We start from the raw sequence: 13,973 nt of genomic DNA, 5'->3' as shown, positions 1-13,973 counted from the left end.
TGTCAAACCTGCTGAGATTTTCCAGCATTTTTCTGTTTTTGTAACCATTATCGTCTCTGACCCCTAACCTTTAGTTCCCTACCTATATCAATGAGTTGCCTCCACTTCCATGCATTCTCATTTTTGTTAGCAATCCTTTATGCACAGCCTTAATGAATGCCTTCTCAAAGTCCATGGAGTTTCTCTTATCTACCACATTAGTCAGCTCCTCAAAAAGTTCAACAAGAAGTTCGACAAATTTCATTAGGCAAGCTTACCCTTTACAAATCGTCCTGATTATTAAACTTTCAGGGAACCTTGTTTAAATCTCACTCAAATGAGTGCTGTGCACAGTCCTGTTCTCCATATTATACAATAGTCATGGAGAGTGAAGGTACAAAATAGACTTCTAAGGACGATTTCTGTTTTTTTTTAAATGCCCACAATCAAAGACAGGATAACTGGCATCTTCTTTCTACACTGCAGCGACTTCTTAAAATGGAACAGAAACTAACCTGGAGTTATTAAAAGAAACAAACCCATAAGACAGGCAAAACAGTTTGCTGTTTCATTTTGTTTAGGCTACAGTTGTGGCCAAGTGAACAGCTGCCCCACTAAAGGAAGATCGCTGAAGTAGACATGATGAAGATTAAACATATGCTAGGTCCACTAGCAACAGTTCTCCTTTTCACAGCTCTTGTAGCAGGTAATGTTTTAATTATTATGTTTTGCATTATGGCATATGATGAGTAAATACTTCCTATTTTGTTAGCCCAGAGATATAGGAAGACTAGTGTATTGTCCATGATAATTAGATACAGCATTGGTGAACTGAAGTGAGGATAGTGGTATAAGCACTGAAGCTCGTTGCCATAGATTGAATTTTCAATGTTCATTTCTGATAGTTGTTAACTTATCCGTCAGTCCATCCTGCCACATCTGAACAAGCATGTCAAAACATTTTTAGTTTCTTACAGCAAGTTTGCTACAGATTAAGCAAAATGCAAAATGGACCACTTGTTCAAGGACTGTTCTTTTAATGAGCTGAGCTGTTTTAATGATGTTGGTTGAGAGAAAAAAGGTAATCGGAACACTGGAAGAACTCCCCTGCTCGCATTTGATCATTTTCATGAGAATCTTTATGTCTGCTCGTGAGGGCAGATAATGCTTTGGCTCAATGTCATGTTCTGCAGAAAGTGACAGTACCAGTCCCTTTCGACAATCTTATAAGTCACACCAAAAGGCATGTTTTAAAAAATGATACCTGTACATGAGAAACAAAAGTCAGCATGTGGGTGCAACAAGCAATTAGGAAAACAAATGGTACGTTGGCCTTTATTGAAAGGTGATTGAAGTACAAGAATAATGAACTCTTGCTACAATTGTATAGGACTTTGATGAGATCACCTGGGGTACTGTGCACATTTTTTGGTCTCCTTATCTCAGGAAGGATATACTTGGAGGCAGTACAGTGAAGGTTCACTGGATTGGCTCCTGGGATGAGAGGCTTTCTAATGATGAGAGACTGAGTAAACTGAGCCTATTTTCTCTTGGGTTTAGAAGAATGAGAAGGGATCGTGTTGAAGCATACAGGTTTCTGAGGAAGCTTGATTGAGAGGTTGTTTCCCTTGGCTGGGTAATATAGTAAGACGTTTAACAACACCAGGTTAAAGTCCAACAGGTTTATTTGGTAGCAAAAGCCACACAAGCTTTCGGAGCTCCAAGTCCCTTCTTCAGGTCAGTGGGAATTCCCACTCACCTGAAGAAGGGGCTTGGAGCTCCGAAAGCTTGTGTGGCTTTTGCTACCAAATAAACCTGTTGGACTTTAACCTGGTGTTGTTAAACTTCTTACTGTGTTTACCCCAGTCCAACGCCGGCATCTCCACATCATGGGTAATATAGAACAGGGGCACATCCCAGGAAAATGAGTCAATCATTGAGGTCTGAGACGAGGAGAAATGTTTTCACACAGAGGTTTGTGAATCTTAGGAATTCTCTACTCTAAACGGCTGTAAATGCTTCATTATTGTTTATGTTCAAGGCTGGGATAAATGGATTTTTGAACTCTCGGGAATTCTAGTGATATTGTGCTGAGTAAGGCAAAAGCTCAGTTTTATCATGTTAAGCGGCAGAGCAGTCTTGAGGGGCTATATAGGCTACTCAGCCTCTCTTTTTATGGTTATACATTTTTATTAATGCGGCAGCATAATTGAAATATAATTTTTTTTACAATCCGGACAAGGGTTTTAATACTAAGTAAACAGTGTCAGTTGTGAGCCAAGTGCTCATTCTGGACACAGATGCTCAATGAAACATTTTAGTCATAAAATAGAAAACTATTTAGTCATAAAATAGAAAACTATTAGGCTATTCAAATTCAAGATCTGTAACTTGGCACAATTAAAATTATTACAATAAAATGAAAGATTAATACAAACATGGCTAACTCAAGACAATTTTTAAAGAAATAAAGGCTTTCAACAAAACGTCAAAGCTTATCAAAAGTTAAGAAATGATAGCAAAATAATGAAAAAAGAGTTTCAAAGTACAGGAATATAAAAAACAAACCTTTTAGCAAATTGTACAAAACTAAAATATAAAATTGTCAAACCACATACAAAACTATTTAAAAGAAAGCTAAATTCTGCTTCTCAACTTGAAAAACATGCATTTCAATAAGTCCAAAAGATAAGAAAGTATAAGAAAGAGTAACGCTCGACTCGAAACATTAACACTCTTTCTCTCTCCACAGATGTTGCCAGACCTGCTGAGTATTTCCAGCACTTTCAGTTTTTATTTCAGATTCCCAGCATCTGCACAGTATTTTGCTTTAATAAGAAAGTATGCGTTGTTTTATGAAAATAGATGCAAGTCGTGTTGTTCTTTTTTGTTAAGAAAAATTTTACATTGTTTTTTAATTGCTGTGCTCACTGAGGAATAGCTTCCCATTACCAAGTCCCTCGACCAGGCACTGAGTGCCTTTGAACAAGGGACCCCTCTTGGAGTTGGGAGGAAACTCCACGCAGGTTGGTTTTTCATGCTCTCCATATGGTGAGCCCCCCACCCACCACAGTATGAATACCAGTGGTGGTGGGATGCGGCCTGTAAGTCAGCATTAATAGACTTAAAGACCTCCATTGACAGCTAGGTCGTCCATGGGACTTGCCACTATGGATTTAATCAGGATGGAAGTAGGAAGGTAGTGTAGTCTCCCTCTACCATCCTCCTGCCTGATTACACACCCCACACATCACCAAACCCAACACTGGGGCAGGCATTAAATGTTGCCCTATATCAAAGGTAAAGTCATAGTATGGGAGGTTGCATGCATATAATAGTGATAAAATAATTGACTGGCAGGATGTAAGAAATGGTGTTGCCCAAGGATCTGAACTGGATCATAGGTTTTTTTCCACATGTAATCAATGACTTAGATGAAGAAATAGAAGTTACGAAACAGGTTTACCGATGACGCAATGTTAGAAAACACCATAAGTTACGGAGATGGAAGCAGGAAGTCTGAATGAGACGTTGATGGATTAAATGATAGAGAAAAACTAATGCAGCCCAATGTGGGGAAGCATGATAACACCCACTTTAAATCCGAGGAAGACAAATCAAAGCATTTTCTGGATGACATTTGTATTTCCTCATTCCAGGCAATTAATTTACTCTTTCTTCATTCTGAAGCCTCAGAATGCTTCCTATAATGTAGAGCCCAATACCGTACAGTAATCTAACTGAATTCCTATTAAGCTGTTAGCCTCCTTCTGATTAATATCGCTGCAGTTTCCACTGTTGTGAAGGATACAATAAATTGAATAATTAATCGGTTAGTTACAAGTTTATAATTTCACTCTACAATCTAGAATCTCCCTTGGTATGTTACTTTTTTTCCAGACATACGATAATGATGCTCTGAAACCACAGCAATGTCTGTGAAAGCAAAGTTCCTATTAACAGATGCTGTCAAACCCTCGACATTCAGGAGTGGCTCTTATCGCCACTTAGAATACTGGTCAGCAGCTTTTTCTTTAGTTTGTGACCTGACGATGTGATTCCCAGTCCGTCAATGTACTCCTGTTAAATAGCACTGGTCCTTTGCCATTCACTTTGACAACAAGAGGTTCAGTGTGTGCATTTGATAAGCAAGAGCTCAACATTCATACCAGACCATTACTCATACCACTGACTGAAATTACATCTGGGCTTCAATACAGGAAGTATTAGTTCCTCTTTTTCATGATACTGCATCAGATTTAGAGAGCTGGTAACTATGTCTATCTTTACAGTTGACCCCAACAGCCACCTTCTAGTTTCATCAAAATGTAAGCTGTTAGAAGTGAAATCCCGAATGGTTGTAACTGAATACCCGACCGGTGCAAGAGTGGAACATGTTGCAAGAGATATAAAAATTATGTAAGTTGATTTCTGATCATATTCACCGTACAGTAAAATTAAATTAAATGGAGAGGCAGATTACTAGAAACTGATTAGAGACAGTTTTGCACTGTGAACACAAGAAAATATGTGGAAAAGGCATCATGTGGAAATGTCATCTTTCAGACTGAAAGCCAGGTATAACATAGCTCTCCTGTCAGAAACATAGGGATTTGGACACAACCATCCCACCACCACTGTCCAACAAAACAATTTCATTCCCATGAAGAGCACGGAGGCTGGAGAATCTGTCAAATACACTCCTCCATTTCTACATATAAAACTATCAGAATTCTGAGGAATTCTATTACCAGTTTAAAAGGTTTCAGTGGTAGGAAAAGCAATGTGCACAATTTTGATGCTAATTATTCTTGTAGGATTTCTCCTAAAGAAATGACAAACTGTTGCTGCAATGAACCAAAAAGCCAGCGACCCGGGTTCGATTCCAGCCTTGGGTGACTGACTTGTCTGTTTGCACATTCTCCCTGCGTCTGCATGGGTTTCCTTTGGGTGCTCTGGTTCCCTCCCACAGTCCAAAAATGTGCAGGTTAGGTGGATTGGTCATGCTACATTTCCCCTGAGTGTCCAAAGATGTGTAGGTTAGTTGGATTAGCCATGGTAAATGTGCGGGATTACGGGATAGGGCAAGGATAGGCCTGGGTAAGATGCTTTTTTGGAGAGTTTGTGCAGATTCGATGGGCTGAATGGCCTGTTTCTGCACTGTAGAGGTTCTATGATCCTATGAAGAAAAATGGAAAACAGTAGCACCACCAACTAGATTACTGCAGTTGGTTGAACTCCCCTTCACTGGATGAACCTGTCCAGGTTGTTGGGCATGGAGCTACATGAGCAGTTAATGGGAGATGTAGCGACTGGAAGGAAAATCAGACCATGGAAAACAAGCTCATACCAATTGATCACAAGATGAGGAAGACCTTTCATCACATCTCAGTTTTATCCATTCCAAAAAGCCCTACCCCATTGTGCACAGAATCAATTCTTAATTAATTCAAGAGTTCTTTCCCCCAGTATTCTATTCATAGTACAGCTTTACAATATTTCTTCCAATAAGTCATTGAATTACTCAATCGGTTTCAATTACGCAATGAGTTCTTCAGTTGATGTGAAACTACCTTTCACGATCACGTCAGAAAGAAAAACTCAAGTGGACGTAGGTTCAGTTTGAGTCATGTTACACACATTGCCTAATTGTGAAGTTTAAGGTTACTTAAAAGGAGCAATATAACCAACCTTTTATTCTATGGATTATCCAGCTTGTCCTCAGTTTCAGCATTGCTATTCAGCTTTATCATAAAGAACTTTAAATGCTTGATTTTATTTAACAGCATGATAAAATTCCATCCACAATGAAACTTTCCACACACAAAATGATCTAGAAGCATATATTGAGGGTCTCTGATAATCTCGGGATGACTATTAATTGCTCTTTCATTGCAGAGTTCCCCTGAGAACCAGAGAGAACATTTCAGATCCAACCTCCCCGATTCGGACCAAGTTTGTCTACAGGATTTCAGATTTGTATGATCACTATTATTTTTATGACTTTTGCAATGTATAATTGTAAAATCTGAATTGGAATGATGATTGCAATGTATTCTGTGTGTGGTGTATAAACCAGCAGTTCAGTTATCCAGTATTAGTTCCTTGTAAAAATGTTGCCTCTTTCAAATGGATCAGATTATTCAGAAGCAACAGTATGATAGTTTTAATTGAAGATCACCACTTGTCACATCCTGCCAACCAGAAAAAGACCCATCTATGCCTGTTCTTTGCTTCCTGTTAGCTAGCCAATTTTCTATCTATGTCGATATGTTACCCCCTATAATATGAGCTTTTATTTTCTGCAGTAATCTTTGATGTGGCACTTTATCAAATGCCTTCTGGAAACCTAATCACAGTGCATCCACTGGTTCCCCTTTATCCACGGCACGGGCAAGATTCACCGGTAGGAGGTGGCACTTTGTTTGCTAGCAATGGGATTCTCTGGTCCCACCGCTGTCAATGGGAATTCCCATTTACATCATCCCATTCTGGCGGGAAACCCACGGGTGGGGATGCACTACTGGCGGAACAGGAGAATCCCACCGGCATGAACGGCCAGAGAATTCCGGCCCACATGTTACTTTGTCAAAGAGTTCCAATAAATTAGTTAAGAATGATTTCCCTTTCACAAAACCATGTTGACTCTGCCTGAGTGCTTGAATTTTTCCAAGTGTCCTGCTATAATATCTTTAATAACGGCTTCTAACATTTTCCCTATGACAGATTTTAGATTGTAATTTCCTGTTTTCTGTCTCTCTCCCTTCTGAATAATGGAATTACATTTGCTATCTTCCAATCTAATGGGACCTTCCCAAATCTCCAACAATTTACTCAGTACCACTTCTCTGGCGACTGTAATTTTCTTAAGTTCCTCCCTCCTTTCATTTCCTGGTTTATAGCTGCTTTTGAGGTGTTATATGTAGCATACATTTGAGGACAGCGAATGTGGGCTCAAGATCCTGCCCACAGGCCATCAGACACTGTATCACAGTTGGGTCCAGAAGTATGGAATCATAGAATCATAGAAACCCTACAGTGTAGAAGGAGGCCATTCGGCCCATCGAGTCTGCACCGACCACAATCCCACCCAGGCCCTACCCCCACATATTTACCTGCTAATCCCTCTAACCTACGCATTTTAGGATTCTAAGGGGCAATTTTTAACCTGGTCAATCAACCTAACCCGCACATCTTTGGACTGTGGGAGGAAACCGGAGCACCCGGAGGAAACCCACGCAGACACGAGGAGAATGTGCAAACTCCACACAGACAGTGACCCGAGCCGGGAATCGAACCCGGGACCCTGGAGCTGTGAAGCAGCAGTGCTAACCACTGCGCTACCGTACCTCCAGGTTCTGTACAAAGCTCTGGTGTCTCATCTGCCTCTATCTATGCTGTTCTTGAATCCTTTCCCAGCCCAGAGGCACACCAGACAGATGAAGTGCCAACTTATGTTTGTTTCTGCAGTTAGTTTCTGCTGGAACAGATTTCTAACCTGTCATCAGAAGCTACAGCTTGCAAGTCTGTAGTAAGCAATGCTGAACAGGAGACACTCCCCCTCTTATTGTCTGCTTTAGTAACTTTGGAAAGGTTTGCAGGTTGATAATCAATCTGATTGGCCACAGAAGGTACATTCATAATGTGGCCATCGAGACCCAGAGGAGGATTTGAACCCAGAGCTTCTGTCTCAGAGGCTGGGATACTACCCACTGCACCACATGACATCCTTCTGCCTCTGTGCTATGCTTTAACTTATGCACACAGTAGAATGTGAGCTGGTGGCTGCAAGTATGCAGTTGAGTGACAATGTGCTTTCAGCATCTTGTCTTCTCGCGGTTCCTCCACTGTCTGATTAGGTTGCACTTTTTGAGATTGATAGAAAGGCAGAAAGTTAAGGTTATGGTGTGAGGAAAGCAAGAGATACATTCTTCCACCATCTGCAACTTGTAAACCCGAGGAGATTGTGGGATGAGGAGTTGGTGGGATCTGGGAAGGAGGATTAGCTCTGAGGATACTCTCATCTTCAATGGTTTCCATTCCGTCGTTGGCCACAGCCTCAGCAATGAACCAGCCTGTACTATCTCCTCCATGGGAGTAAGGGTTTGTTTCCACCCAGTTAGCTCCTGATGCCTCCAGCTCTGTGCCATCTTGTCTTGCGAGAGAGAGAGAGAAAAGTGTGTCAGTGAGTGTGGTGCAGTGTGTTTGGTTGATGTTTCTGCCATGGTTGAATGACTGTGAGGTGTGTGTGTGAGGCTTGCAGCAATGTAGTGTATAAGGGCAGAGTGGAGAAAATGAATGTGAGGTGTGAGAGTGCAGTGATAAAGATTATTGATAGGTTAGTATTGGGGGTATACTGAATCGAACAGTGTCTGAGGCCAGTGGTGCAGTTGGCAGGATAAGTCATTTGAAGACACATTCATTGGCTTGATCAATGTGAAGTGATCAAATCTTTTGCAGCGCTGATTCCAGATCCTTGGGCATGATTCCTGGCATTGATCTCCATGCCAGGCTACTCCCACTTCTTTCTGAGTTGTCTAGAGGGCATCCTGTGGATTCAGGACAACTTCCTTCCTTTTCATCACATCCATCTAAAGTGTAGTGTGCAGTGTGCAAAATCCCTGGAGCCCATGCTTCTCCTATGTTGTGCCATTCTTCAATGTTTTCTGCATGTCTGGTTACACCTACCCCAGCCAAAATGCATCTGCCTCAGTTACTAATCCAGCTTCCAGACAAGGAAATTCTTTCATTCTTGTGCTAAGAAAATACTTTATAATTTTGATTGCTTTCATTTCATCTTCCCATCTTCCATTAAATTGTACAGGGCAGTAGTGAGACCTCATTTGGAGCACTGTGTACAGTATTGGTGACCTCATCTACGGAAAGATGTGAATGCATTGGAAGCAGTTCAGGGAAGGTTTACCAGACTAATTCCTGGAATGGGTGGATTGTCCTCTGAGGAAAGGTTAGAGAGGCTCGGCTTGTCTCCACTGGAGTTTATAAGAATAAGAGGCAACTTCAAACATATAAGATCTTGAGGAGTCTTGATAAGGTGGATGTTTCCTCCTATAAGAGAATCCAGAACTAGAGGCACTGTTTAAAAGTAAGCAGTCACCTATTTAATAAAGAGATGAGGCTAAACATTTTCACTGAGGGTCGTGAGTCTTTGGAACTCTCTTCCTGAAAAGAGATGAAGCAGAGGCTTTGAATATTTTTAAGGCTGAGGTAAACAAGCAGGTGATAGGTTCTTGAGGGTAGGTGGAGTGCAGATTTGAGGTCACTATCAGATCAGCCATGATCTTATTAAATGGTGGAGCAGGCTCGAGGGGCTGAATGGCCTACTACTGTTCTTTGTTCCTTTGTTCTGTCATTGCACACCACAGTGATCAGCCTGGTGGTCATCGGATCACCCTTAGCCATCCTCTGGATTGTCAAATGCACTAGGCTACCACGGAATGAAGGAATCATAAACTGCACCAGGCCTCATCACCTCCTATCCCCAATAAGTGTAAGAATCGCATGGACTTTTTCAGTAAGATTGAGACTATCCAATCAGCTGTCTTTGAAACATCCCTCCCTCCCTTCCACTGGCCCATCACGCTAAACATCCTCTAAAGGTCCTCCCTACCAATGACTTGAACTCACATCTTTCTCAAGTTTCTATCCAATCTCCACTCATGCCCTCTCCAGGCTCATCTTGCCCATTAGATTTATCTCCTGTTCCTACACTCACTGAAATTTGTCTCTTGGTCTCCGTATTAGCTGATATTATTAACTGTTTCCAGGTACTCTGCCTCCCTCCTTGATAATTGCCATCATCACCACGCTCACCAAAAAAACCAACCCCTTTACTCCTCCGCCATTCAAACTACCTCCCTGTCTCCAACCTCTCTTTCCTCCCCAAAGTCCCTGAGCATGTCTCAAATCCCTTCCCGTCTTTCCTGAAAGCCCATGTTGAATCACTGCAAACAGGTTTCCACCCATCACATTAATGGTTCTAACTAAAGCCACAAATGACACCCTATGAGACTGTGATACTGACAAATATAGATTCATAATTCATAAACGTTACAGCGCAGAAGCAGGCCATTTGACTCATTCGCCGGAACTCCACCTCGCCCGCCACAGAATTCCCTCTGAAAGCTTCTTTCCCCTCTACCAATCTTTCCTGCTTTAAGGTGCGCCTCATGGGTTAAGCTTTTGGCCATCTGCCCTACTTGCCTTAAATGGCTGGTGTCAAATTTTGCTTTATAATGTTTGTGTGAAGCATAAACATTGAAAATTGGAGCAAGAGGAGGCTATTTGGCCCTTCAAGCCCACTCCACCATTCATTATGATCATGGCTGATCATTCAACTCAATAGCCTTATCCAGCCTTCCCCCCCATATCCTTTGATCCACTTCACACCTTGGGGCATTTTAGTATTTTAAAGCCACCGTACAAATATAAGTTGTTTTTATTGTTGATAAGTGTCTCTTTGCTTTTGGTATCGGCTACTCTCCCTTTCTCTGTTATTCTTTCCCTCTCTCTATTTATGCTCTCTGATTGCTCATAGTCCTTTCTCTGTTATTCCATTTGTCATTTCCAGCTGCGTCACTTTTCCCTCTGTGATCTCTTCCAATCCAGTAGCAATCCCAATCCCATTGCAATCCCTTTTATCGGCTATCTCAGCTAATCATTGATCAACTGAAGGGTAACAATGAAAGATTGGGGGGAGGGGGAACCACAATGGCTGGGATTCTCTGGTCCTGCTGCAGTAAGAAGTTTAACAACGCCAGGTTAAAGTCCAACAGGTTTATTTGGTAGCAAAAGCCACACAAGCTTTCGGAGCTCCAAGCCCCTTCTTCAGGTGAGTGTCTCAAATCCTGCTGCTGTAAACAGAGATTTGGCTGAGCGCCAAATTCTCCGTCCTCGCTTGTAGCGGTGCTGGGGCGTGAATGGCCGGAGAATTCTGGCCATTGGGTGGAATTTTCCCACAATTTGTCGGAGCGTCAGACTTTGACTGAAACCAGGCATGCTTCTCTCCAGAAACACAGCTGAGTGTTCACACCAGACATCATGGCACTCTGTGCAGAGAAACTCTGGGGGCGTGGTTTACCCTGTCGCTCTGGTGGGATGGGGGGGCTGATAGATCCAAGGATTTGGAGCGTCAACTGTAAAGGGCATTTAAAATAAGTTTGCCCAAATCCCACCCCACCCCACCCCACCTCACCCGCCCTCCTCCTCCACCTGGACAAAGAGCACCACACCCACAAGCTTTGGGACGACTTCCTCCCAACCACAGAAGTATCTGGGAGCACTCTCCCCCCCCCCCCCCCACGTCATTGGGGATCTCCCCTCTCCCCCCCCACCACATATAAAAGGGAACCCCCCCACCACATATAAAAGGGAACCCCCCCCTCCAAAAGCGGAAGGTTAGCCCCCCCACCCTCCCCACCATTGCCCACATGGCACTGCCAGGGTGCTGGGGGCAATGCCCAGACTTGACCCTCAACCCTCGGGATTTCCAGGCACCTCTAAACCCCTGGCGTGGTCAGCACAACTGATTTACGCTTTTGAAAATCAGTAGTAATTTGCACTGGCGTGACGTCAGACTGCTGGGGAAGGGGGGAGGTTCCAGCATGGGCAGGAACTACAACAGAAAGCTGTTTAAGTATATTTAAATTTATTCAAACTAATGAAAATGAGATTCATGCCAATGGGGAGGGGGTGGGGGGTGGGGACGGTGGGGGGGGGGGGGGGGGGGGGGGGGGGGAGAGAAAGATCTCAAACTGAGACTCCACTGGCACAAATCCTGTTTTGACCCTCTCACAAGATTTAGTGGCCATAATGCACCCATGGCGAACGGAGCCACTAGATCTCACCCAATAACTTTGTCATTCAGAATTTGACTAGGGTCAAAAGTGCTACGAGTAGGATTTTCAGCCAGGCTTTACCCAGCGGTGACCTATATTGTTTTTTAGTTGAAGAACTCCACTTCTTGGGAAAATATTGGTAGATTCTCTGGAACCACCTTCCTGCCAGCAATGTGATTGACTGTCAGTAGGACATAAATATTAATCACCCACTTCCTACCTTGTACCATTAGTTTGACTGTATTGTATATTATCCTATTGAATTCACCACAAATGGGTATTGGTTACATGTAAAAGAGTTTCTAGTCATTTTGAACATGCTAAATGAATTAGGAAATTAATTCTAAAGAGATTTAACTGCATGTGATGTAAATTTGTTTTCTGAATATCTAATGACTTTCAGGAATCAGGGCTATGTATTCAATGACAATTATATCTTTGATAATATATCTTGTTGCAGCTGTAAGAATTGCAGCCCAAAGGCATCTTCACAAGTACCTCAGTGCAACCCCAAACCTCCACCTGTGGATGAATGTTACGCCCACGACAACAAAACGTGCCTGGACTATCAAAACCGTTCACGATCGCTTGTTCTTCAACATCTATCCCATGTACATGGTCAAGTGGACCTAAAACCTACACTGGCACCTGTTAAAACAACAAAAGATTTGTCATCAATATCAGATGCTCCGTAGATTATTCTAAAGATCATACAAATAATTGCCCCTGTTTCTTTACGGCTTTTAAGCTTCACCTGTTAGCCACACTGGCCTTTTACCTTCTTCGATCAGAGAATAAAATGCTTCAAATCTTGTTTCATAATAAACTCTGCTCTCCATATTATGCATCACTTGTAAACGTGTCATGTTTTATGAGAATCAAAATTGAGACAATTAAGGTTTTATTTATTAGCGTCACAAGTAGGCTTACATTAACACTGCAATTAAGTTACCGTGAAAATCCCCTAGTCACCACACTCCGGTGCCTGTTCGGGTACACTGAGGGAGAATTTAGCATGGCCAATGCACTAACCAGCATGTCTTTTGGACTGTGGGAGGAAGCTGGAGCATCCGGAGAAATCCAACGCAGACACGGGGAAAACATGCAGACTCCACACAGACAGTGACCCAAGCTGGGAATTGAACCTGGGTCCCTGGTGCTGTGAGGCAGCAGTGCTAACCACTGTGCCACCGAGAAAAATATTGCCTGGAAAATCTCACCCAACACATCTTTCCTAAGGGATGGTGCTCAGAACTGCCTACAGCAATCTCGATGTGGTTTGTGACTTTGTTGACCTCTACTCTCCCTTGTATCTCAGTCGTCTAGATACAAAGACCGGCAATCCATTAGCTTTTCTGATTTTTTTTCCATGTTCAGGATATTTTAATGATTTTCGTCATCATCGCCAGTCCCTCGAAATGAGGCTGATGTCTGTCAGGCTCGTGTTCTCTCAGGCCACTCAGCAGACCAATCCTGGATCTACACTCCTTTAGTCAGGGAGGATAAGAGTTAGCCTAAGAAAATGGGTATGCATCCGTCACTCACCTGATGGTTTACTGACGTTAGCTCTCGGTCCAACAATGCCTTTATTTTAAAAGACTCATCCTCATTTTCAAAACTCTCAAGACTTTTCCAGTCCCTATGCATGTTGACAAGATCCAATATTACCTTTGTCATGACCCTTGAATGTTGCTGTGTTCTTTGAATGTTTCCCTGCGACAGGGCACATTGTATTATAAGGTTTAGGGTAGCCATGGACAAAGAACAATCTAGAGCAGGGACAATTAATTGGGCAGCACGGTGGTACAGTGGTTAACACTGCTGCCTCACAGTGCCAGGGATCCGGGTTCAATTCCCGGCTTGGGTCACTGTCTGTGTGGAGTTTGCACATTCTCCTCGTGTCTGCATGGGCTTCCTCCGGGTGCTTCGGTTTCCTCCCACAGTCCAAAGATGTGCAGATTAGGCTGATCAGCCGTGTTAAATTGCCCTTTAGTGTCCTGGGGGGATTAACACAGTAAATACATGGGGTTACAGGGATAGGGCCTGGGAGGAATTGTCATCAGTGCAGCGTCGATGAGCTGAATGGGCTCCTTCTGCACTATAGGGATTCTATAAAAATAAAGTTAACTTTGATGGGAT

At 42.7% G+C, this 13,973-nt stretch overlaps 1 protein-coding gene across 1 annotated transcript; it reads left to right on the top strand.

Moving 5' to 3' along the window:
- The first annotated feature begins 546 nt into the window (after positions 1-546).
- LOC144489723 (immunoglobulin J chain-like) lies at positions 547-12,677 on the top strand. The gene is made up of 4 exons (XM_078207872.1): positions 547-685; positions 4,272-4,398; positions 5,878-5,958; positions 12,295-12,677. The coding sequence occupies exons 1-4, from the start codon at positions 619-621 to the stop codon at positions 12,527-12,529; spliced, it is 510 nt and encodes a 169-aa protein (XP_078063998.1). The 5' UTR covers positions 547-618; the 3' UTR covers positions 12,530-12,677.
- The last annotated feature ends 1,296 nt before the right edge of the window (positions 12,678-13,973 follow it).

This window comes from Mustelus asterias, chromosome 1 (genome assembly GCF_964213995.1).
Source record: "Mustelus asterias chromosome 1, sMusAst1.hap1.1, whole genome shotgun sequence".
Lineage (NCBI taxonomy): Eukaryota > Metazoa > Chordata > Chondrichthyes > Carcharhiniformes > Triakidae > Mustelus > Mustelus asterias.
Note: the sequence above shows the minus strand (reverse complement) of the source record. Positions and strands in the feature narration are given on the sequence as shown.